This window comes from Saccopteryx leptura, chromosome 3, assembly GCF_036850995.1.
Source record: "Saccopteryx leptura isolate mSacLep1 chromosome 3, mSacLep1_pri_phased_curated, whole genome shotgun sequence".
Taxonomy (NCBI): domain Eukaryota; kingdom Metazoa; phylum Chordata; class Mammalia; order Chiroptera; family Emballonuridae; genus Saccopteryx; species Saccopteryx leptura.
Genome location: NC_089505.1, coordinates 59,638,585 through 59,662,192, shown reverse-complemented (window position 1 = coordinate 59,662,192; position 23,608 = coordinate 59,638,585). Strand labels below are relative to the sequence as shown.

At 48.3% G+C, this 23,608-nt stretch overlaps 1 protein-coding gene and 1 long non-coding RNA gene across 4 annotated transcripts in view; one reads left to right on the top strand and one right to left on the bottom strand.

Moving 5' to 3' along the window:
* Positions 1–6,579, top strand: part of LOC136398933 (uncharacterized) — a 107,436-nt gene extending 100,857 nt beyond the window's left edge. The window contains exon 4 of the long non-coding RNA XR_010750068.1: positions 6,507–6,579. This is a non-coding gene — a long non-coding RNA (uncharacterized lncRNA). The remainder of the gene's footprint in view (positions 1–6,506) is intronic.
* CEACAM1 (CEA cell adhesion molecule 1) lies at positions 1,874–22,745 on the bottom strand. 3 transcript variants are annotated; one of them, XM_066373583.1, is made up of 9 exons: positions 22,577–22,745; positions 21,294–21,653; positions 17,375–17,653; positions 16,584–16,838; positions 13,494–13,772; positions 6,192–6,318; positions 5,479–5,531; positions 4,755–4,786; positions 1,874–3,697 (listed from the first exon to the last, which is right to left on the bottom strand). In XM_066373583.1, the coding sequence occupies exons 1-9, from the start codon at positions 22,638–22,640 to the stop codon at positions 3,578–3,580; spliced, it is 1,569 nt and encodes a 522-aa protein (XP_066229680.1). In that variant the 5' UTR covers positions 22,641–22,745; the 3' UTR covers positions 1,874–3,577. The 3 variants fall into 3 exon arrangements, with proteins under 3 accessions (XP_066229680.1, XP_066229681.1, XP_066229682.1); XM_066373584.1 differs by lacking the exon at positions 5,479–5,531; XM_066373585.1 differs by lacking the exons at positions 1,874–3,697; positions 4,755–4,786; positions 5,479–5,531; positions 6,192–6,318 and adding an exon at positions 8,080–8,758.
* Between the last annotated feature and the right edge of the window lie 863 nt (positions 22,746–23,608).

Sequence of the window (23,608 nt, the reverse complement as noted above, 5' to 3'; positions counted from 1 at the left end):
TATCCCTTTCTATTTCTTTTTTAAACACACATATTCTTTTTTTCAAAGATTTTATTTATTCATTTTAGAGACAGAGAGAAAGAGAATGAGAATGAGGGAGGAGCAGGAAGCATCACCTCCCATATGTGCCTTGACCAGGCAAACCTGGGGTTTCAAACTGGCAACCTCAGCATTCCAAGTTGATGCTTTATCCACTGCGCCACCACAGGTCAGGCTCCCTTTTTATTTTTATATTATAATAATTTTTCATGTCTTATCTCCAGTCTTAGGATTCATATTCCTCAAGGTAGGAACTCTGCCTTTCTCATTTCTGTCTCTCTCCTGGGGTTTAACACTGAGCCTTGTAGCACAGCAGTTGCTCCATAAGGATTTCCTGGGCACATAAATTGGTCCTTAGGAAGAATCTCAATCACAGCTAGGTTGTGTCCCGAGTCTCAAGTGCACACGTAATGCTCCAGTTCCTAGTCCTCCCCTGGGTCGGAGTTGTTGCTCATGATGACTGGTGTGGGTGACTCCCGTGGGAGGTAACAGATGGAGCGTTGCCCTGTGTTGTATGTTTTCAGGCATAGCATTGGAACTGAGAATTATACATGTGTATGGGATAGTGGGCAGGGTTGGGTAAGGAGTCAGATCCAATTAGAATGGAGGAATTATACCAGAGAGTAGTGGTAAAGAGAATAAGGAGTATTAGTGAGGAAGAAATGTGAACTTATCTGGTAGGCCAAGGCAGGCCAGAGTAGACCCTTGAGTAGGAGAGTGAACCAGTTTTTTAGGAAGATAATGAGGCAGTGATCTGCAAGGAACAGTTCCGTAGAGACCAGAGATAAGAAGTCAAGTTGTATCCCCAGCAGAGTTGCTGAGAGCTGGGATTATGTAGGTTTAGGGAGTGAAGGACACAACTGAGAGATGTTCAGAAAGAACCAACAGGCTTGGACGATGTATTGAGTCTGGGAAACAAAAAGCAAGGGCCAAGGAACAGAGATGTCACTGAGACAAGTGAGTGAGCTGTGGGGGCAAGCCAGTGAAAATGGGGAGTGGTTTCAGAAGGCATCTGGATATGAGTGTCCTGAGGTCTGGGAAGCAGTAGGGGCTGGAGACGGAGATGCAGGAGCCATCTGCAGAGAGGTTGTGGGCTGGGGGAGAGGGTGGTGTGGACGGAGATGGCAGGGTCTGAGGATGCAGTGTGGAGGTGGGCGACAGAAAGAGCACATCCAAGGTGGAAAACATTGTCTGTGGTCTTTGGTGGTGTAAAAGTGAACAACGTGAGGATAGGGAAAAGACCTGTGAATTTGGCTGGGAGACAGATGTCATTTCATGCTGTGTCCAGCGTCTTGGGGATAAAGGAGAGATGGTGTCGAGGAGGGGACAACAGCACACATTTCAATCACTTAGAAATGTGGGAAGTGAGCTAACAGGCTAATATTTAGTAGAACTAATAAATGAAGGTTATTTGGGTTTGAAGGGCTCAGACCCTATGAAGCAGCAGAGAAAAGGAACTGTGGACAATAAGACAAGGTGCTAGAGAGACTTCTCCATGACAGAAGCCGTGGTGACACCTGTGAAGGAAACTCTGTGGCTGCATCTCGGTCACTGGAGCCACCAGTGTGGGAAGTAGTATTTGTCCCTCATAAAGGGGCCGGGAAATTTTACTTATGAAATTGTCTTTCTTCCAAGCAGGTTGCCATGTGGGCTTTTGCTTCTAGATAGACTCGCTTTGTTAGCTTGTGTGCCAAGGGATTAGCTACCTCTCTGATCACTGGATCAAATATCTGTAGACTTAGAAATAGGATTTGACACCCCATTCAGTTATTTCTCTTTCTTCTGACTGTAAAGAAAAAACTGTCAAAAGTATAACTAACTGTGAGGCAGCATGTTGATGTCTGATGTATAATTTTTATTATAAATATAGAGCAAATTTTACAAATAATTCAGAAGTGGCCTTAGTCAGGCAAAATTAAATAACACAGACTAGCACAGATGAAGGGAAGTGTATGCAGTCTGTGTCAGGGTTGGAAAACCCTGACAGAGGTACTGAAGTACAGAGAGCTCCCAACTACCCTCTCTGAGGGGCCTCGCAGACACAGCATGGCATCAGTAATCATATACAAGCAATTCTTCCTCTCAGCAGCCCCAAAGAGAGACATCTGTGTGAAAGGCTCGGTGGGCAGCACGTTTGCCTCCCCCTTTTTCTTTCTGACACATTGGGACTCACAGACCCCACAGGAGAAAACAAATTTCAGAAGCTGTTCAAGAAGCCTAAGGAGTGTCAGCACCAGAGCAGCTTTCTGGGTTGTAAACAATGCCAACAGCGTGAGTGAGTGTTCCCTTCAGTCCTGCTTCCCAAGGATCAAAAGCACCTTAGCAGAGGCCAATGTTTCCTGAGAAAGTGCGTGGGGCCAATGGACAGAACATGCACAGGTGGAATCACGAAAGCGAATGGTGGTTGATGATCAGCAGGAGATGCCTGGAAACTGACTTGGATCCATTCTAGTCATGAATGAGGAAAACTGATTCTTCTTTTGTATTTGGAGCCCCTGACATAACAGCCTTGAGGGGTTTTGGTGTCTTCTTTCACTTAAGGCCCTCAGATTGGTCTACATAGCAAAGCCAATTAAAAATCACCTCTTTTACATAAATAGGGAGTTACAAAAATTAAATGGCAAATGTCTCAGGGAAATGGGAGAAAACCCAATACCTTAAATTGTGCATTCTTTCATAATTATTTAAATAATCTCTGGATGGTAACACTCCGATTCTTTTCTGAAATTCCCAGCATACTGTCTCTGTTAGGAACTGACTGTCCCCAAAGCTGTAAACCCCCTCCCACTGGAGGCATTTTTTGAATAAAAGCCCTTAAAGTTATTAAAACACATGTGCTTTTTTTCTTTCTTTCAGTTTTCACCTTGGGAATTATCTATAGTTTTCCTAGTTGCTTTTAGTGGCTTCTCTGAAGACAGGCTTGCCAAAGGGCTTAGGTGGTATTCTAGCAAATTACCAAGGTGTTGAGGTTCCAGTCCTACAGGTAGACACTGTGACAGTGGACAGTGGTGTAGAACTCCTCTGTTGAGAACTGGTTATATATTTGTTTCCCTGTGTGTGACAGGTTCACATTGGGGTTGGGAGGCATAGGAGAAACTATTACTTTTTCTCTCTCTTCTTCCCTGGCACATGCATTTCAGTGGATAGGGACATAATTCTGAAGGTTATGACAAATTCATGTTAGACTCCAACAGTATAGGACTGGGGAGGAAAGGAGTGGGGGGACGCTGGATAGGCAGGTTAGAACGAGTCTAGGTCAGGAAAGGGGGATGGGCGGGAGGTTCTGGCTACGCTCTCCCAAGGTCTGCTTTGCCAAATTTCAGCAAAGAGGAAGGTTGGGCTTCCCACACACTCCCGGATGTACCTTTTCATCTGTTGACACTGAAGGGAGGGGCTGTGACCAGGAGCGAGAAGGGGAGCAGGGGGCACAGGGGGGAGGAAAAGGCTGCTTCTCTTTTCCCTGAGGGTGGAGGGATCTCCTAGTGATCGAGATGAGAAGTTGGACTTCGCAGCAGTGCAGTGGGCAGGGCAGGCTGCATTACTTAATTTTTACTTCTAAATAAACTGTTTCGGTGGCTGTTGAAGATGGGGAGGCTGAAGTTGGTATCTTTGATTCCTGGGCTTTGAAGTTCAGGGAAGAATATATGACTTCATTGATCTGAAATGTATGAGCAGCAGTCAGTTAAGTCAGTGTCATAGGTCGGGCCCTCACCTTGTCTGGTGTGATTCAGCACGACCTCCTCTTACCACTTTGAAACTAGTAGCTTTGGAGATGGGCTTTTATTACCCATTTTCTCTGCTTGCTGACATCTTTTGAATGATCATTAGAAGGGACAGATTATAATATTCATACGATGGAATACGATGATATAGCAGTGAGAATAAACAACTACAAATGCATACAGGACTATGGATGAATCTCACAAAACCACGTTGAATGAGAAGAACCAGACACATGTAAGGAGATACTGTGTTTTTCAGTGTAAGAGCACAAACAGGCAAAACTAATCTAGTGCAATGGAAGTCAGGATAGCGTCACTCTTTGGAGGCAAGTGACTGGAGGTTTTCATTTGGCAAGCGGATGACATGCTTTGTTGATTTCAGTGCTGCTTATAAAAGTGTGTTCACCTGACGATAATTTATACATTGGTAACATATACATCTGTTTTAAGCATTTTTCAATATATATGTGTACTCTTTAGAAAGGCTAAGTGAGAGAAACTTGGTAAAATGGTTATAAAGTAAAAGGGACTCAGACCTCAGACCCACGGTAATGGGCGTTATCCTTTCACAGGAGGAGCTGGGCCATATCGAAGGCAGAGCAGGAGAACGACCCAGCTCCTCCCGCATGCTGGGCACCAAGCTGGCGCATTGCATTTGTGTCTCATTTCATTCCTTCCACTTCTGTCTGAAGTCGGCAGCATGCCCATTTTACAGATGACAGAGCAGAGAATCAAAGAGGCTAAGTTGCCTGCTCAAGATCACAGAGCTACTAAGAGTCACACCACAATTCAAACACGGGCTGAGGAGAATGCCAGAGCACATGCTCTTGCATGAGGTAGACCCACGGGAACAGTTAACAGATACATCTCGGTTTGTAGCTGCACTGAGAAACTCTGACCTAAATTTGACTGCATTTGTGTCTTCAAGAGTAACCCATTCTACACAGAGGTATGCCCATGGGAAAATGAGCCCATGACACTGGCTGTGCTTACCTTGTTAGCCGCGCTGTCAGAGTGGCCCTGACCTGGGGAAGAGAAAGAAGAGTTTACTAATCCACGAAAATGCAAAGTTGACCTGTGGCGTAGGGCCACGGTGTTCCTAAGCTGCTGTGATTTCTAGCTGAGGGGGACGGCAGGTGTGAGTGGGAGGATGGGGTGCAGGTGGCCCGGGATCACTTAAGGAATGCTCTTCCCTCAGAGTCTGGTCCAGACCCGGGGGGTGTTAGTACCAGCGGGGTGGGGGGGGCACCAGGGGACAGTAGAGCCACGGAGGCCTCAGTCTGCTTCTGAAGATGTTCTCTGGCTCAAGGCCTCACTGTTTGCCCAGGTGTGCTCAGCAACAGGCACCAGCAGTGAGAAGGGGCATGGAGACCCACAGCACCCAGAGGCCACAGACAGGGAAACTGTCACCAAGGAGGGTGCCCACGTCCGTAGTAGAGGCAGGAGGGGAAGCGGGAAGGGTGAGGGATGTCTTTGGGAAACATGTCCATCTTACTCAGGCCTGCCTGGTCTGGCCGAGGGAGTTTCTCCCACGGCTGGGTCTCAGTGGATCCTTTTGTGGCCGAAAGGGTGTGACCTATGCTGACTTAAGGTCGAGAAATAGAAACCTGTTCTAAAAATTCAGGAGGTGCTGACTATTTGGGAATCCAGGACTCCCTGCTAGGGCAGGGCACGTGGTAGAACATGCCAGCTCTCACTGGGCGACGGCTTTACTTACTGTGGTTGGAGGCTGAGGGTTTGTGCTCTGTGAGATCGTGCTGGTCGCTTGCCCTAAATAAATACCAGAGACTGTGACTGCTGTGCCCAGGTACAGGGTCTTTGCTCCTGTGCCCAGGTCAGTACTGCCTTTTCTCCTAGGGCCTCCTCTTCTCTGTGCCCACCATCCCTTCTCATGGGCACGCCTTTCCTGCTGGCCTGACCTCCACGTAGGTCCGTTCTGTAGCAACTGCTTGTGAGCCCACTTCTGCCTTGATACCTTTCTCTTCATAGATAGATGCTGTATTTATTCTCACATTACTGACTGCCCAAGAAGCCTTTGCTTTCTGCTCTTAGGTTCCCCTCCTGCCTGCCCTTTCTTCCCCTTCTCTTCCTATGTGACAGAGCACACGACTCAGTCTCTCCTGCTCCACCTTGCGCGCCCTCATTTCTTTTCCTTCTTGGACCTTGGCTTCCCTGACTGCGGACTGGGGAGCATAATTGGATCTGCCCGGTCTAATCCAGAAGGGAATGGAAGTAACCAAGTCCCAGGGAGAGCGGGGTACGGGAAGCTTGAAGAGCAGTGAGGAAGAGGCCACAGGGATTAGTGCTGACAAGCTGGGGTTTAGGAAGGACCAGGAGTGGAGCCAGCCCAGAGACGAAGGGGAAGGCTTCCCTCCCGCAAGCCCGGCGGTTAGCCGTTGGCAAAGCGGGACGAGAGGGAAGGCCACCTACCCTCCAGTCTTTCTGATGTACAGAAAGTACACCAGGGCCGCTATCAGAGCTGCCCCGGCCAGGACTCCAATCACGATGCCCGCAATAGCCCCGTCTGAGAGGCCAGGATTTGGTGGTGTTGGATCATCTGTAATGGGTAGAAAAGAGAAGAATGAATGAAGGTGACATTATTTTACAGTGGGGTGCCCTGGGAAACAACTCTGAACACAAACAGTCTTTACTTATTCTCCAAGAAGTACATTTTCTGTGGGAAGGCTGCTGTGAGGTGATTTGCTCACTACATCCTTGTGGTTTTCCCTCCCACTCTATTTCTAGGTTGGTGGTCAGACTTGCTACAATTCCATCCTGGCCTTTCTGCACTCAGATATTTTTGGAGCTTTGGAGGCGATTGCCATTCTGTAAGTTATAAGTCTTCACCATTTCATGATTGCATGTGTTTCTGTGTACCAGGTGTGGCAGGCATGAATATATGCGTCTGAGGTCTCCTGTGGTGGGGGCTGCATTGACGGAAAGTGGTGAATGGACCAGCTCCCAGCAAGGGTACAAAACAAGCCCAACTCTGTGAGAAACAGTTTTCCTCTGATGGGTGACTGTAGCTCAAGGACTGCCCATCAGCCTTGCAGACACTCAGAGAACTGCCCTGCAACCTAGAACTGTCGTCCCTTCTCCCTTTGCCCGAGTCAGGTCTGCATCACGGACTGAGGACCTCCTGGGCTCCTGCACTTGCATCCCCCTTTCCTTCAAAGGCATTTTTCTCAATAAATACTGTGTATGTCTAAGGCCACCTTGGCTGCATCTCAGGATGAAAACTAACAAACTAGGCTTGAAACTTTGTACTGAAGTCCTTTTTTTCCTTTCCCATGTTTAGTCAGTAACCATGTCCTAATATTTTTTGTGTGTAATGCCCTCCCTGCTATAAAATATAATATAGTTTGCATTGGTCCTGGCTGGTTGGCTCAGTGGTAGAGTGTTGGCTTGGTGTGTGGAAGTCCTGGTTTTGATTCCCAGCCAGGGCACATGGAAGAAGTGCCCATCTGCTTCTTCATCCTTCCCCCTCTCCTTTCTCTCTCTCTCGTCCCCTTTTGTAGCCCAGGCTTCATTGGAGCAAAGTTGGCCTGGGCACTGAGGATGGCTCCATGGCCTCTGCCTCAGGCGCTAGAATGGCTCTGGTTGCAATGAAACGATGCCCTGGATGGGCAGAGCATTGCCCCCTAGCAGGCTTGCCAGGTGGATCCCAGTCAGGTGCATGCAGGAGTCTCTCTCTGCCTCCCTGATTCTCACTTCAGAAAAATACAAAAAAAAAAAAAATACAGTTTGCATTTGTTTCTTCTTTTTGATTTCTGTTGCCCTAACTAGTCAACTCAGATTGATGGTTAATATTAATATTAGCTTCTGTTATGGCAGGGGTTGGGAACCTATGGCTCGCAAACCAGATGTGGCTTTTTTGAAGGCTGCATCTGGCTCGCAGACAAATCTTTAATAAAAAAATAATAACGTTAAAAATATAAAACATTCTCATGTATTATAATCCATTCATTAACTACTGCTCATGTTCATGGTTGTGGGTAGCTGGAGCCAATCATGGCTGTCCTCCGGGACAACACCAAAATTTTATTGGATAATGCTTAACGTACACGGGTCGTTGTATGGCTCTCACGGAGCCATACATTTAAAAATATGTGGTGTTCATGCTCTCTCAGCCAAAAAGGTTCCCAACCCCTGTGCTATGGAGTACTTACTATGTGCCAACTCCTTTACTTGTAGTTGATTTGATTCGTATAATAACCCTGTCAGATAGACATTATTTCCACTCTATTGATGAAAAATTGAGACTTAAGAGTGGTTAAAAATTTACCCAAAGTCATATGACTAGTAAGAGGTGGAGCTGGGATTTGATGCTAGGACTCCCTGACTTCATAGAGGCCAATGATAATCGTAGTAATGATAGCAGCTAACACTTATGGAACATGTCTGCCATGTGTGGCACTTGGCTAAGGGTTTATTTGTTTTACCTTAAATATGTGAAACAATACCATGACACAGGTACTCTTATTGTAATTTTCATTTGTGGAATATGAGGCTCAGGAAGTGAAAAATCTTGTGCAAGAAATTTGTAATTGTAAGTGCTTACTTTAAAAAAGAAGAAAGTTCTCAAATCAATAACCTATCTTTACAACTTAAGGAACTAGAAAAAAAAGAATTAACTAAACTCAAATGTAGCAGATGGAAGGTAATAATAAAGATTGGAGTAGAGATAAATAAAATATATGTGGAGATAAATAAAATATCCTGGGTTTGATTCCTGGTCAGGGCACACAGGAGAAGCAACCATCTGCTTCTCTCCCCCTTCCTCTCCCTCTTCTCGCCCTCTTCCCCTCCTGCAGCCAGTGGCCCCACTGGTTCGATTGTGACCCAGGGTTCTGAGGATAGCTCGGTTGGTCCAAGCGGGTCAGCCTCACATGCTAAAAATAGCTCGGTACTTGAGCATCAGCCCCAGATGGGGTTGCCGGGTGGATCCCGGTTGGGGAGCATGCTGGAGTCTTCCTCACTATCTCCCCTCCTCTCACCTAAAAAAAAAAAAAAAAAAAAAAAAAAAATCAATGAAACCAAAAAGTTGGTTCCTCAAAAAATGATAGGCAAAATTGACAAACCTTTAACTAGACTAAGAAAAAAAGAAAGAAGATTCACATTCTAAAATCAGAAGTGAAAGTGGGGACCAGTTCTACAGAACAAATAAGAATTATAATTTTTTGATCAGGTGGTGGGTATAGTGATAGAGTGTCAGTCTGGGACACTGAAGGCCCAGGTTTGAAACCCCAAGGTCGGTGGCTTAAGCATGGGTTCATTTGGCTTGAGTGTGGTATTATAGATATGACCCTATGGTCACTGACTTGAAGTTGAAGGTTGATAGCAAGAGCATAAGGTTGCTGGCTTGTGTAAGGGGTCACTGGCTCAGCTGGAGCCCTCCCCCACACCCCGTGAAGGCACATATGAGAAGCAATCAATGAACAACTAAAGTGCCAAAACTATGAGTTGATGCTTCTTGTTCTCCCTTCCTGCCTGTCTGCCCCCCTCTCTCTCTCCCCCTCTACCTCTCTCTTGCTACAAAAAAGAAAAAAATAATTATAATAGTACTATGAATAATTGTATGCTAACAAATTGGATCACTTTGATGAAATGGAAAGATTCCTAGAAGCACAAAACCTACGAAGATGGAATCACAAAGAAATAAAAAATATGATTAGATCTGTAAGTAGTAAGAAGAATAAATCAGTATAAGCATTTGACAAAATTCAATATCCTTTCATGATAAAAAACACTCAAACAGGCCCTGGCCGGTTGGCTCAGAGGTAGAGATTGGCCTGGCGTGTGGGGAACCCGGGTTCGATTCCCGGCCAGGGCACATAGGAGAAGCGCCCATTTGCTTCTCCACCCCCCCTCCTTCCTCTCTGTCTCTCTCTTCCCCTCCGGCAGCCAAGGCTCCATTGGAGCAAAGATGGCCCGGGCGCTGGGGATGGCTCCTTGGCCTCTGCCCCAGGCGCTAGAGTGGCTCTGGTCACGGCAGAGCGAGCCCCGGAGGGGCAGAGCATTGCTCCCTGGTGGGCAGAGCCTCGCCTCCTGGTGGGCGTGCTGGGTGGATCCCGGTCGGGCGCATGCGGGAGTCTGTCTGACTGTCTCTCCCCATTTCCAGCTTCAGAATAAAATAAAAGAAGAAAAAAAAACACTCAAACAAAGAATAGAAGGAAACTACCTCTATACAATAAAGGACATTTATAAAAACTCCACAGCTAACATCATTCTCAGTGGTTAAAAACTGAAAGTTTTTTCCCTAAGATTGGGCACAAGACAAAAATGCTTGCTTTTGACATTTCTATTCAAAACGGTATTGAAAGTCCTAGGCAGTAATTAGGCAAGAAAAAGAAATAAAAGTCATCCAAATTGGAAAGGAAGATGCAAAATTATCTCTGTCTGATTATGATATGACCTTATATATAGAAAAACTACAAAGATCCCACAAAAAAAACTGTTTCAACTAATAAATTCAGCAAAGTTGCAGGATACTAAATGAACATGTAAACATCAGTTGTGTTTCTATATATGAACAATTCAGAAAGAAAATTAAGAAAGTTCCATTTACAATAGCATAAAAACTAATTAAATACTTAGGAGTTAAGTTAACCGGGGAGGTTAAAAACTTACCTACTGAACAACTACAAAAAACACTGCTGAAAAAAATTAGACATAAATAACTGGGAAGACATTCTGTGCTCAGGGACTGGAAGATTTACTGCTGCTGAGATGACAGCACTGCCCAGAGTGACCTGTAGACCCAGTGTGATCCCTACCAACATCCCTCTGAAAAGTCTGAAGCAAAAATAAAAAAATTTATCCTTCAATTCATATGGAATTTCAGAAGACCACAAATAGCCAAAACAAACAAAAAAGAAGAACAAAGTGGGAGGATTCACACTTTCTGATTTCAAAATTTACTATAAAGTTATATAAAAACAGTGAGGTACTAGCATAAAGACAGACATACAGCCCAATGGAATAGAAAGCCCAGAAATAAGCTCTTGCATATATGGTCCCCCTCTCTTTTCCTCTTCTGCACCGCAGCCATGGCTCGAATGGTTGAGCAAAGTTGGCCCCGGGCACTGAGGATGGCTCCATGGCCTTGCCTCAGGTGCTAAAATAGCTCAGTTGGTGAACAATGGCGCAGCAGCCGAAATGGACAGAGCATCACCTGGTAGGAAGCTTGCTGGGTGAGTCCCAGTCAGGGTGTATGTGAGAGTCTGTCTCTGCCTCCCCATCTCTCACTTAAAAAAAGAAAAGAAAAAAATCCCTGGCCCGTTGGCTCAGTGGTAGAGTGTCAGCCTGGCACGTGGAAGTCCCGGGTTCGATTACTGGTCAGGGCACACAGGAGAAGCACCATCTGCTTCTCCACCCTTCCCCCTCTCCTTCCCCTCTCTCTCTCTCCCCCTCCTGCAGCCAAGACTCCATTGGAGGAAAGTTGGCCCGGGCACTGAGGATGGCTCCATAGCTTCTCCCTCAGGCACTAGAATGGCTCCGGCTGCAACGGAGCAACGCCCCAGATGGGCAGAGCATCCTTCCCTGGTAGGCATGCCAGGTGGATCTCTAGATCCTGGTTGGGCACATGCGGGAGTCTGTCTGACTGCCTTCCCGCTTCTAACTTTGGAAACAAACAAACAAAAAAACCACACACACACAAAAAAACCACACCAAAGAAATGGTACTATGAAAACTGAATATCCATCAAAAGAATAAAATTGACCCCTTACTTAACACCATATACAAAAAAATTAACTCAATGGATCAAAGGTCTAAATGTGAGAGTTAAACCTAAAAAACTCTGAGGAGAGAACATAGGGTGAAAGCTTTACGACTCTGGGTTTGGCAATGATTTCTCAGATAGGCAACCAAAGGCACAGGCAACAAAGGAAAAATAGATAAATTGGACTTTATCAAAATTAAAAACCTTTGTGCATCAAAGGACACTGTCAACAAAGTGAGAAAGCAACATACAGAATGGGAGAAAATATTTGAAAAGCATATATCTGATTAAGAATTAATATCTAGAATATAAAAATAACTATTCAACAACAATAAAAAACAATTAAAAATTGCCAGAAGAACTGAATAAATATTTCTTCAAAGAAGATATACAAATGGACAATAAGCATATGAAAAGATGCTTGGCATCATTAATTATTAGGGAAATGCAAATCAAAACCACAGTGAGATACCACCTCACACCCATTAAGATGACTATTACTAAAAACAAAACAAAACAAACAAATAAAAAAACCCCAGAAAACAATGTGTTGGAAAGATGGGGAAAAATTGGAACTTCTGTGCTTTATTGGCCGGAATATAAAGTGGTGTGGCCACTGTGGGAAATGATATGGCAGTTTTTTTCTTATTCTTTGAGAAATGGTAGGGGGAGAGAGAGAAAGAGGTGGGGGAAACATAAATACATTCCTGTATGTGCCTTGATTGGGGATTGAACCAGGAACTTCTGTACCTCCGGACAATGCTCCAACCAATCAGGCTGTCTGGTCAGGGCTGGTATGGCAATTGATCAAAAAATTGAACAAAGGACTATTGTTTGATCAGCAATTCTACTTCTGGGTATATACTCAAAAGAATTGAAAGCAGGGATTTGAACAGATTTTTGTGCACCCTTCCTTGTTTATAGCAGCATTATTCACAATAGGCAAAGGAACTTTAAGGGCAGGTGAAGATAAATGAAATGTGTTGGATACATAAAGGGAATATTACTCAGCCTTCAAAGGGAGTGGAACTGTGATACATGCTACAACATGAATGAATCTTGAAGACATTAAGCCACACACAAAAGGGCAAATATATGATTCCACTTATACGAAGTATCTAGAATAGTCATATTCAAAAAGTTTTCAGTGGATAGCGGTAATGATTGCACAATATGAATGTACTTAATGCCACTGAGCTGTACACTTGAAAATGGTAAATCTTCTCTGGCCAGTTGGCTCAGTGGTAGAGCATTGCCCCAGTGTGTGGATGTCCTGGGTTCGATTTTCAGTGAGGGCACACAGGAGAAGCACCCCACCTGCTTCTCCACCCCTCTCCCTCTTGCTTCTCTCTCTTTCTCTCCTTCAGCCATAACTCGATTGGAACAAGTTTGCCCTGAGTATTGAGGATGGCTCCATGGCCTCCACCTCAGGCGCTAAGAAGGACTCAGTTACTGAGCAACAGAGCAATGCCCCAGATGGGCAGAGCATCGCCCCCTAGTGGGCTTGCCAGGGGGATCTTGGTCAGGGTGCATACGGGAGTCTGTCTCTGCCTCCCCTCCTCTCACTAAATTAAAAAAGAAAAAGAGGTAAATCTAGCCATGGCTGGTGGCTCAATGGATAGAGTGTTGGTTAGGTGTATGGCTGTCCTGGGTTCGATTCCCTGTCAGAGCACACAGGAGGAGACCATCTGCTTCTCTCCCCCTTCTCTCCTTGTTCTCCTCCTGTAGCCAGTAGCTCAACTGGTTTGAATGTGGCCCTGGGTGCTGAGGATAGCGCAGTTGGTCTGAGAGCAGCAGACCCAGGCACTAAAAATAGCTCAGTACTCAAGCATCAGCCTCAGACAGGGGTATATTTGGTTCAGAGACTGAACCCCTAACTACTTGGCCCTTCTGTTTACTGTAATGCTCTCCTGATTGACATTCTGCCCCTGTGATGTCTGTCCATTTCGCACAACACTGGTAGAGCAATCCTCCCAGGAAGGTGTAGGATGGAGCAAGAGGTCACTTACAAAGCACGCCCAGCCTGAAGGGGTCACTTTTTCTGGAACTGACGGGGTTGGAGACCTCACACTGATAATCCCCAGCATCCTCCCTCCTGACGGGGTCGATGGTGAGGGTGCTGTTGCCCTGGGACAGCTTCATCCTCTCCGTGAGCCGCAGACTCTGGTTATTGAAGATCCACCCGATGGAGATCCCCGTGTCATTTGTGAGACAGGCGAGGACCACGGTGTCCTTATGCTCTGTGACTGTGTTGTTCCTGGCTTGGATGGAGGGCTTCCCCACAGGCTCTGTGGAGACACAGAGGAGGTGACTGACCAAGACGGCTCCTTTCTCAGATATCTCAGCCACTCACAGTCCCAGCGAGCGCTGTAGTGGTCACCAGAGGATGACCCTGACCTCTTCAAGACAAGTATCTCTGTTCAGGTGACAATCTATAACGATACAACCATATCTTCCCCTCTTACCTCTAGATTACCTCAGGATGACCCCTGACCTGTCTCTCTGGGCATCTGGAGTATTAGCATCGGAACCTCCTCTCAGCCCACATGTCCAGCATCCTCATCATCTGGTGGAATTTTTTTACCCATTGACTTTTGTGTGATTCTTTCCTAGAGCTTCCTGTGAATTTCTGGAAAGTCAGACCCCTCGCCCTGGCCAGTTGGCTCGGCGGTGGAGCGTCCGCCTGGCGTGCGGGGGACCCGGGTTCGGTTCTCGGCCGGGGTGCATAGGGGGGGCGCCCATTTGCTTCTCCATCCCCCCTCCTTCCTCTCTGTCTCTCTCTTCCCCTCCCGCAGCCAAGGCTCCACTGGAGCAAAGATGGCCCAGGCGCTGGGGATGGCTCTGTGGCCTCTGCCCCAGTGCCCTGGAGTGGCTCTGGTCGCGGAGGGGTGTTGCCCCGGAGGGGCGGAGCGTCGCCCCTGGTGGGCGTGCCGGGTGGATCCCGGTAGGGCGCATGCGGGAGTCTGTCTGGCTGTCTCTCCCCGTTTCCAGCTTCGGAGAGAAAAAAAAAAAAAAGAAAGTCAGACCCCCCTCTTGGTTGGTGGCCATACATAGAGATGGGAAGGCATTTGCCTTTTGTTAAATAATTTATTAAAGAATGAGAACAACCCAAACAGCACTTTAGGACCTGGAGAAGTTCCAATCTAAAGAATTTTTAAATCTGAGTAGGACTTTCACTTCCTGGCCTGTGGATTGAGTATCACAGAGAAGAAAGGAAGTCACTGAAGAGTAGTTATGATTTTAACAAAAGGCCGGTAATCTTAGCCTTCTCCATACACTAGAAACTCGTGGCACTGCTCCTTCTGTCCCGTAAAAGGGACTTCATGGATGAATCTATCTATCTGTCAAGTGTGCACAGTGGTGCGATTCAAATAATTTAACAACTCGGTTCTCTGCCCTAATGACCGTTTTAAGTATAAAAAAGGATATACCAAAAGGTAGTTTATTATTTCATGCATTTAATACTTGTATAAGAACAGTAAAAAAGGAACACAAAACTAGATTTGTTATAAGAGTTTTAAAATATTAATGAAAAAATATTAAATAATACCTGACAAAAAACAGTAAAGCTCTTATTTAAGATATTTCCGGCCCTGGCTGGTTGGCTCAGTGGTAGAGCGTTGGCCTGGCGTGCAGAAGTCCTGGGTTCGATTCCCGGCCAGGGCACACAGGAGAAGCGCCCATCTGCTTCTCCACCCCTCCCCCTCTCCTTCCTCTCTGTCTCTCTCTTCCCCTCCCGCAGCCAAGGCTCCATTGGAGCAAAGATGGCCCGGGCGCTGAGGATGGCTCCTTGGCCTCTGCCCCAGGCGCTAATGTGGCTCTGGTCACGGCAGAGCGACGCCCCGGAGGGGCAGAGCATCGCCCCCTGGTGGGCAGAGCCTCGCCTCCTGGTGGGCGTGCCGGGTGAATCCTGGTCAGGGGCATGCGGGAGTCTGACTGTCTCCCCCCGTTTCTAGCTTCAGAAAAATACAAAAAAATAAAAAGGTATTTCTGTATTACATCCTCACTTCCTTCCAAAGTAACAAATGTGAGGGAATTAAAATGTAGTATTTTATTTATCAAAGGTATAATGAGTTTTATGAAATGAATAATAAATATTACAAGCATAGTTCTGTCATATTTTTTTCACCTATGGACAGAATGGACATTACTACAGGTGCTTAGAATATGCTGTTGGGCAGGTGAAAATTAAAAAAGAGGAAGGAATGTAAATTTGTGATTTCCACATTGGGGGGCTGCCCAGGTGCCCACCTTAGAACACTGATTACAAGTGCCATTTTAACAACCGGTTTGCTAAACTCAACAAAAAATTAGGAATTGGTTCTGCCGAACCGGTGTGAGCCGGCTGAATCCCACCACAGAGTGTGCAACATTGCTCACCGCTCTCTGGAATATCGGACACGCTGGTGACGCACAGCGTTATGCAGCTGGTGGCTTCAGAGCCAGGACCCAGCTCAGAGGAGAAACCCTGTGGTTTGCTCTCTTGCCATCTCCGTGCAGCCTGGTCTGAGGGAGGCTCTCCTGTCAGTGGTGGCCAGATTAAGGACAGGCCACCCGTGCAACTACTCTATGGGCCCCTGTCCCAGCACAGATGGCAGCAGAGCAGAGTCAGTGACCGGGTGAGCCTGGAGCAGAGCAGACAGCAGGGTCTGTCCTGCTCACCCCACCTCCGGGGTGCTTTCATCCTATTGTTTGGGAAAAAAGAGGTGAGTTTGATTCAAAGCCTTGCATGTTCCTGTAGCACATGGAGTAGGTAACAGAAAAGAGATGACAGATGAAATGTGTTAGTGACAGAAGCAACTTGACCTTGAGGGTGTTTGTTTCTAACCCTCTGTGAAGACCCCTCCACCACATGGGGCTCTCTGTGGCTGAGAGACCCCTTCCTCACTTTCCAAGTCTGGGCCCCAGCTCTGTGGTTAGAAACCAGAAGAGCAAGGGGAGGAGGAGTCTACAGGGATGCAGTGGGGGGTTCAGGGGGAGAATTTGTGATTTCCTTGTGTCCGAGGCCAGAGGATGGGAGATAACGTCCAGGGTGCTTTTTGAAAACCAGGCAGACCTCCACCCCAGAGTTCGGAGCCGATGGTCCAGGAGGCACTTACCAGAGATAGTGAGATTCTTGACGGTGGTCCTGTTGAGGCGAGTGGCAGAGTTATGGGCGAGGCAGGCATAGGATCCACTATCATTCACAGTGAGGTTGGGGATAAAGAGCTCCTGTGTGGATTGCTGGGGCCTCCCATTGATAAACCAGGAATACTGTGGGGGCGGGTTAGAGGCTGCGTGGCAGGAGAGGCTGAGGTTTGCTCCTGGTAGGTAATGGGAGTCTGAGGGGGAAATGGTGGGGGTGTCCGGGCCATCTGGAGCAAACAGAACAAAGCCACACGAGATGTCATCAGAGGTAGGGGGAGACTCCCTGTCTGTGTAAGTGCTACACTGTCTCTCTGAGCTAGGTCTCAGCCTTGTCTTAAAAAGTCTCAACCAGCCTGGCCTGTGGTGGTGCAGTGGCTAGAGCGTCAACCTGAAGTGCTGAGGTCACTGGTTTGAGGCCCTGGGCTTGCCTGGTCAAGGCACATGTGGCAAGCAATCAATGAACAACTCAAGTGAAGCAGCAGGAATTGATGTTTCTTGCCCACCCCCCATAAAATCAATGAATAAAGTCTTTTAAAAAGTCCCAGTGATCGCCCTCTGTGTTCACTGAACCTGAATCTGAGACATAAACCTGTGTGTCCCAACCCTGAGCCCTGCCTGGATTTGCCTGGGACAGAGGCGTGGCCACCCTGGGTGTTTGGAGTGAGGGTCCATTAAGTTACCCCTGAGAGGGACGAATGTGGCCTGGCCTCGGGAGTGTGGATTTGGGCATCAGCTTGGGCCAGGTAAGGACAGAATTACTCACAGAGAACATTCAGGTAGAATGGGTCACTGCGGCTGACACTCACTGGGTTCCGGGTTTCACACTCATAGGGTCCCGTGTCATTCCTTGTGACATGAAGTAAAGTGAGAGTCCTGTTGTCCTCGGACAGCTCCAGCCTGGTGCTGTCCGGCAGACTCTGACTGTTGATCCGCCACAGGTAGGTGGCGTCTTGATTATGAGATTCACACGTTAGCACGACAGGGTCCTTGTGCTCCTCGGGGCTGGAGCTGTTGCTTGTGATGTTGGGTGTGGGTAACTCCGCTGTGCAGATAACAGAGAGAACATTGCTCTGTGTGGTGCCTTTGTTCCTCCAAAGGCTCCTTCAACCAGAGTTGACACCTCTCACCTCTCAGTTAACTTGAGTCCTTAGGTCTGTGTATCTCAAGACAAACAAACGCATGAGGGTCTGAGTGCTCAGAGCCCGTAAGCCTGCCAGCCCTACGTCCAGGGGAAAGCACTGACTTTCTCAGGTGACAATTAAGTATCAGGGTTTGATCACGCAAAGACATAGGGCTGGGATCAGAGTGCACTCAGCACTGGTTCTGGTTCTTCTCGGACCGGCTGACTGCCTGAGCGACCTCGGGATCTCACCTGGAATGCACGGGGCTGAGTCCCTTTGAGCACACAGACCTAGTCTGCCGGGGGCGGGGGGGGGGGCATGTGTTTGCACTGAGGCCTCACGTCCCCAGGTCATCCCAGAGGGGAGCAGTGACGGCCCATCCCAGTCCTCACATCCCGAGGAGACCAGCAGTGCGACCTGGAACTGGGGTTTGAGCAGGAACAACACGGGGGGAGGACCAGAGCAAGTGTAGCGGTCAGTCAGTTCTCAGGCTGCGATCACGAGGTGGGGCGGTCTGCCCAGGGGCTCCCTGGTGACTGGCGTGAGACAGTGACCCCAGGAAGGTGGGAGCGGAGTTCAGGAATGACTCGGAAAAGAGAGGGGGGTGGCGGGAGCTCGCTGGCTTTGGCATCAGAGCCGTGCTCTCTGCCCTTGACCTTTCATGTCCTGGCTCCCACCGCAGAGGGCAGGGACCCTCCTCAAATACTCAGACAACAGCAGGTGCAGAAGGGTGACATGTGTAAAGTGTGGGAACTTGAACTTGCTGAAAACATGACCCTCACAGACCGTTTGTGTTTGGCAGTTATGAGATAGAAACTTGAGTTAAATTGTGAAAGAACATACGAAAATCATTATAGTGCCCCAAATATCTAAGACCAGCTTTTGGAGGAATCTCTGCCTAGAGACCCCTGAAGGGCATAGACCAAGTTCTGCAGTCCAACCAGGGTCACACTGTGACCGAAGGGAGATACCACTGCGGGTGTGAAATAGTGACTCCCTGGGGGGAGAGGACGTGAGTCCTGCTAAGAGGACGGAAGGGACCGGAGGGCAAGTATAGGTGTGTCTGTTGTAGAAAGGGAGGAATGATAGCAAATGGGTCGAAAAGATGTGTTACGTTAGTAAATTTAGGAAGAAGGTCCCTGTCACCAGTTTCTCTGGACAGTCAGGCAAATGGGGAGGAGCCCTGCACAGGCATGTGGCATGCGTTCTTCCTCTTCTTCCTAATTCAGGAAACAGAACGGAGGTTGACTAAACTCATTCAAACATAGAGCATCTAAGAGAAGGGACAGGGCTGGTGGATCTCACTGTCTGAGCGGATCCTGCTCTATGGTGAAAGTGTCATCATGAGGACACTCGTGTGTGAACTAGGCTGTGCACCTGTCAGATTGTACACAGTCACCATCTCACCTTGGGAAGATTTGGGGGGCTAATGGGAGGAACGGGAGCTTCACCAGGACAAAGATGTGAGTCATGATTCAGGGGTGAAGTGAGCCTTGTGCTTTTGGGGACCAAGACCTGACTCTTCTGCCTTTGCCTCCCTGGTTGAGTCATACAGAGAGTGGATCAATGGTTTACATGTCCCTGTCATGTGGCCTGTTCCTCTTATTGGCCTCACAGAGGGAAGGAGCCCTGGATGGTGACACAGTGGAAGCTCTTTCTTCCAGTGCCCTGGGAAACTGCCTCATGATGGAGCCAGGGGCTGTAGCAACAACTGATTTCTGTGTCCTTTCCTATTGCCCAGGAGAGCGGGATTAGATGCAGGTGTTAGTGTCAGAATCTGGGGAGACTGCAGGGTGGAGGAAGCAGAACAGAGCAGGACAGTGTGGCAGGAGTGAAGGAGGCAGATGAGGGCTATGGGAAGAACAGAGAGCCAGAAACGTGTGTGGTGCGCAGTCAGGGTTACAGGTGTCTTCAAGGACCCCACAGATCAAAAGAGCATGGCTGTCCCAGGGCAGAAGCAGTGCAGCCTGGAAAACCCTCCCACAGCCAAACAGCTCCACAGTCACCATGGGACTTGGTTCCTGGAGGGGTATTAGGGGTCGGTGGTCATAGGAATGAATCATGGGTCTCAGCCCCTAGAGGGACAGGGAACAGGCCTGGCCAAAACCTAGGACCCTACATCCATGTTCTAGTCTTTGTAGAGATTATGAATCACTCATTCATCCATTCATCATAATCTTTCCTTCTTCATGAAAAGCAACTGAGTGTCTGTCACATGTTGTCTCTGAGCTGGTTGCAGGTGGAGAGTGGGGAGTGAGAAGCAAAGTGCTTTCCTTTATGTCCTGTGGGAGTGACACCCAGACATCAGGAAATAAAGAAGAGATTCAAGTCCAAGGCAGGGAGGTGTGGATCGGCCCCCTGAGCGGGAGGCCTGGGCCTTCCCAGCACCGGGTCTGATTGTTCCTGCAGGAAATTTGGTTCTGGAGTAAAAACAGATCAATTCTCCACTTGCTTTCATTCCCCAGACCAGAATCTCTCCCCGTGAGCTGGGGACAGCTAAGAGAGGATTTGAACCAACAGCTGGTTTCAGGGTCTACACATGCACAGCCAGGCCCCTCGCCGGGAGGAGAGGAGGAGCTACGACTGCAGGACAACCTGGCCATGACTCAGGCTGGCGAGTCACAGTCTGTGACTGACGGGGAGTGTATCCCCCGTAACTGGGTTTCCCCTGCAGAAAACAGGATGAATGGTAAATGGTCTCAGGCTCGCCATGTTGCCTGTGAATGAACCTTAAATCTTTTGCAATTTTCTGACCTAAAGCTTGGAATAGAGGAGCTGCCCAAGTGAACAGCATCTGTTATTATTTGCGTCCATGAGAGACAACGTCCTGGCCTGATTCCTTGTGGATGAGGAGCTTTGAGGAGCATCTCCCTGTCCCTCCCTGAGGACGCTGACCTGCCTCTGTGGTCTGCTATGGCCCCCAGGGCAGTTGGCTAATGGCCCGGGAACTCGGTCTACATGTGTTCCCCATATATAGTCTCAGGTGAAGGACCAGGCCCCATTCCTGCCCAGATGTGGGTCATGGGCTGAGCCCTGGCTGGTGACCAGCAGCTTAGGAGCCTTGGGACTCAGGCACCTGGGAAATTATTGGTCCTAGTCAGCCCTTTCCACAGATCAAACCCAACCTGACACAGGCTCCCCAGGGTCCCTGGAGTCAGGAGCCCTGGGACAGGGGTCTGAGAATGACTGCCCCCTCTGAGATCTGTGAGGATCCTAGGGGACCCCACAGGTCAGGCCTGACCAAGCCCTGCAGGGTCTTTCTCAGAGTCATGGTCATGGGGAGGGACCAGGGTGTGGACTGAGCCTGGTCTCCCTCTCCTGAGTTACTCCCGACAGAATGGCCCTTCTCTCTGTGGTGAATGTCTGCAGGGGTGGAACCCGGGAAGGGGGCTGTGATCTTAGGAAGTTTGTCTCCACTGTGTGTGTCCTGCACTAAATGCCCAAACCCAACCTGGACCGTGATGCAGAGAGCGGTGGAGGCAGATCCCAGGGCTGTCCGTCCTGTGTGTGGAGTAGAATTCTCCCCACCCGACACCCAGGGGTCAGAGAGCAATCACTCACGGTAAACACGGAGCTGTCCAGTTCCTTGTTCACTCAGAAAATTTTTCTTTATGGCGTTTAGGGTGTAGTATCCTGTGTTCTTCAGGGTGACATTCTGGAGCAGCAGGGATCCATTGGGGTATATTGTCTCTCGGCCACTGTATTCAGGCCCTGGGGTACTTTCTGCAGTGGCTACTACATATGATGCAATCAAATGGTTGCTGTCCACAACTTCCCCTTTGTACCAGGAATAGCCTGCATAATCCTCAGTCTGATTGCGGACAAGGAGAAGCACGTCCTCCCCTTCGGCCGCATTGGATGGCACTGACTCAATAGTGAGTTTGGCAGTGGTGGGCGGGCTCCAAAAGGTTAAAAGTGACACTAGTAGTAAAGAGAAATTGATCAATGTTTGGATCTATGCATTGGAATGGGAAAATGAGACCCTGGGTCCTGAGCAAGTCTCTCATCTCTCAGACTTGGTGTGTGTGTGTGTGTGTGTGTGTGTGTGTGTGTGTGAGTTTGAGTGTGAGCGTGTCTCCTATGGTGAAAGTGAACAGCATGGCCAGCATTACTTTAGCACCTCTGAATCTGCTATTCCTTCTGTTTTGAAACCTCTTCCCCAGGTGTCACCCAGCTCACCCCCTCACTGCCCTCAGACCCCTGCTGATATTCAGGGACATCTTGGGAGATACCTTGGCTGACCACCTCCCTTAAAGCTCCTCTGTGTTAAAAAAAAAAAAAAAAAAAAGCTCCTCTGTCTTCAGTTTCTGACTGTCCCTGCTCTGTTCCCTCTCTGACACTGGTGGGTACCTGACCTCACATCTAGATCTTTCCTAGTCCTCTCCTCCCCATAGAACAGGAGCTCCATGTGGGAGGGGCTTGTCTGCTCCTGTTGTCGCGCAGTGCCCGTAGCAGGCCGCACACACCTGTGGGTGAATGAGTGTGCCAGGGCCCGGCACCTCCTGCCCATTTCTGAGGTTGGTGGTAAGGGCAGTGTTTAGCGCCCCTGCTTAAGTCTTTCTTGTGTTGCCCTGACATAAATTGTTATTATCATCAGTTTTCAGAAATTACTTTCCAGTAATGAATAACTTGTAAAATTTACTATAATTGAGGTTCTCCTGCTCCTCACCACTTCTAGATCATGAGATTTTCCTGTAGCTGCGCCCTCTCCCCCGTCCTTCTCTGCTCTCATGTCCTCTCCCCAGGTCAAAACAGCAGCCCCCCCCCTCAGAGCGCTGTCCTCCCCAGGACACCCCAGGCAGTCACTGTCTCCTGTCCTCCCCCAGGGACTGTCCCCTCCTTACCGGCCAGCAGGACCCGCTGCCAGGGGCCGCGCCCTCTGCTGGTAGGGGCTGAGGGGGACTCCATGGTGACTGCTGCCTGCTCTGACCCCACCTCCGCGAGAAGAGCTTGGATTCCAGAAATGCTCACAGGCACCGCTCTGCTGAGGTGAGATCTGCTGTCCTTTTCCAGGTGTGGTAAGGGCTCAAGTCAAGAACATTTCCCCAGTCACGTGGGCTAGGGGCGGGGTTTCTGCTCAGAACCTGCCCTTTCCCTTCCCCTCCCTCTTTCCTATTCTCTCCATCCCTGTTACCTTCCTTCTAGATTTCAGACCGTGGGAACTCTGAGTGTCCGTGGCATTCCCCACAGCTCCGCGGTGGGTGCACAGTAGCATCCCCCTTAAGCCTCTCTTATCCCTCCTGGCTTTTTCTATCAGAGCAGGAGCCCTGGAGCGACAACAGGACCTCTTGTCACAGGGGTGTCACCCTCTTGTACATCAGATCACCTGTGAAACTTGGTAAAGACTGTGAGTGCCCAGATGATACCTTAGAAATGATGGTCCTGTGCACAGGAGGGGTCTGCAGATCCAGTTAGATGCAGATTTTGTCAGAGCAGGTGGGCGATGGACCAGAGACTCTGCCTCTCACCAGCTCTTAGGGGAGGTTGACCTTACCTGGCTGTGGAGCACTTTTTTTTTTCATTCACCAAACACTACTCACAAAAATTAGGGGATATTTTATGCTTCATATTCATTTTGAAATATCCGCTATTTTTTATGAATAGTTGATTTGTTGAGCTTATACTGCTCTCCCAAGCTCTTTTTAGAAGCTTAAAGTACAGCACTGAACAAAACAGAAGTGAAAACGCAACGCTTGTTAATAAACCCACCAGAGTGTTTCATTTAAAATTTCTTATAAACATCTAAATTTGTTAAAAAAATTATAAGAGCATTGGAGCTCACTTTCAATGAGAGGGCTGGATTCCCTCCCAGCAGGAAGGTCTCAGAGATGATTGTGGGGGCTGATAGAATCCATCGGAGTCCGAATGACCAGTGT

Coding starts and splice junctions, on each gene's coding strand:
- CEACAM1 (XM_066373583.1), bottom strand. CDS start 22,640: ATGGAGTCCCCCTCAGCCCCTACCAGCAGAGGGCGCGGCCCCTGGCAG. Junction 21,654..22,576: donor GCAGCGGGTCCTGCTGGCCG/GTAAGGAGGGGA, acceptor CTTTACTACTAG/TGTCACTTTTAACCTTTTGG. Junction 6,319..13,493: donor CTTCAGGCTGGGCGTGCTTT/GTAAGTGACCTC, acceptor TACCCATTACAG/ATGATCCAACACCACCAAAT.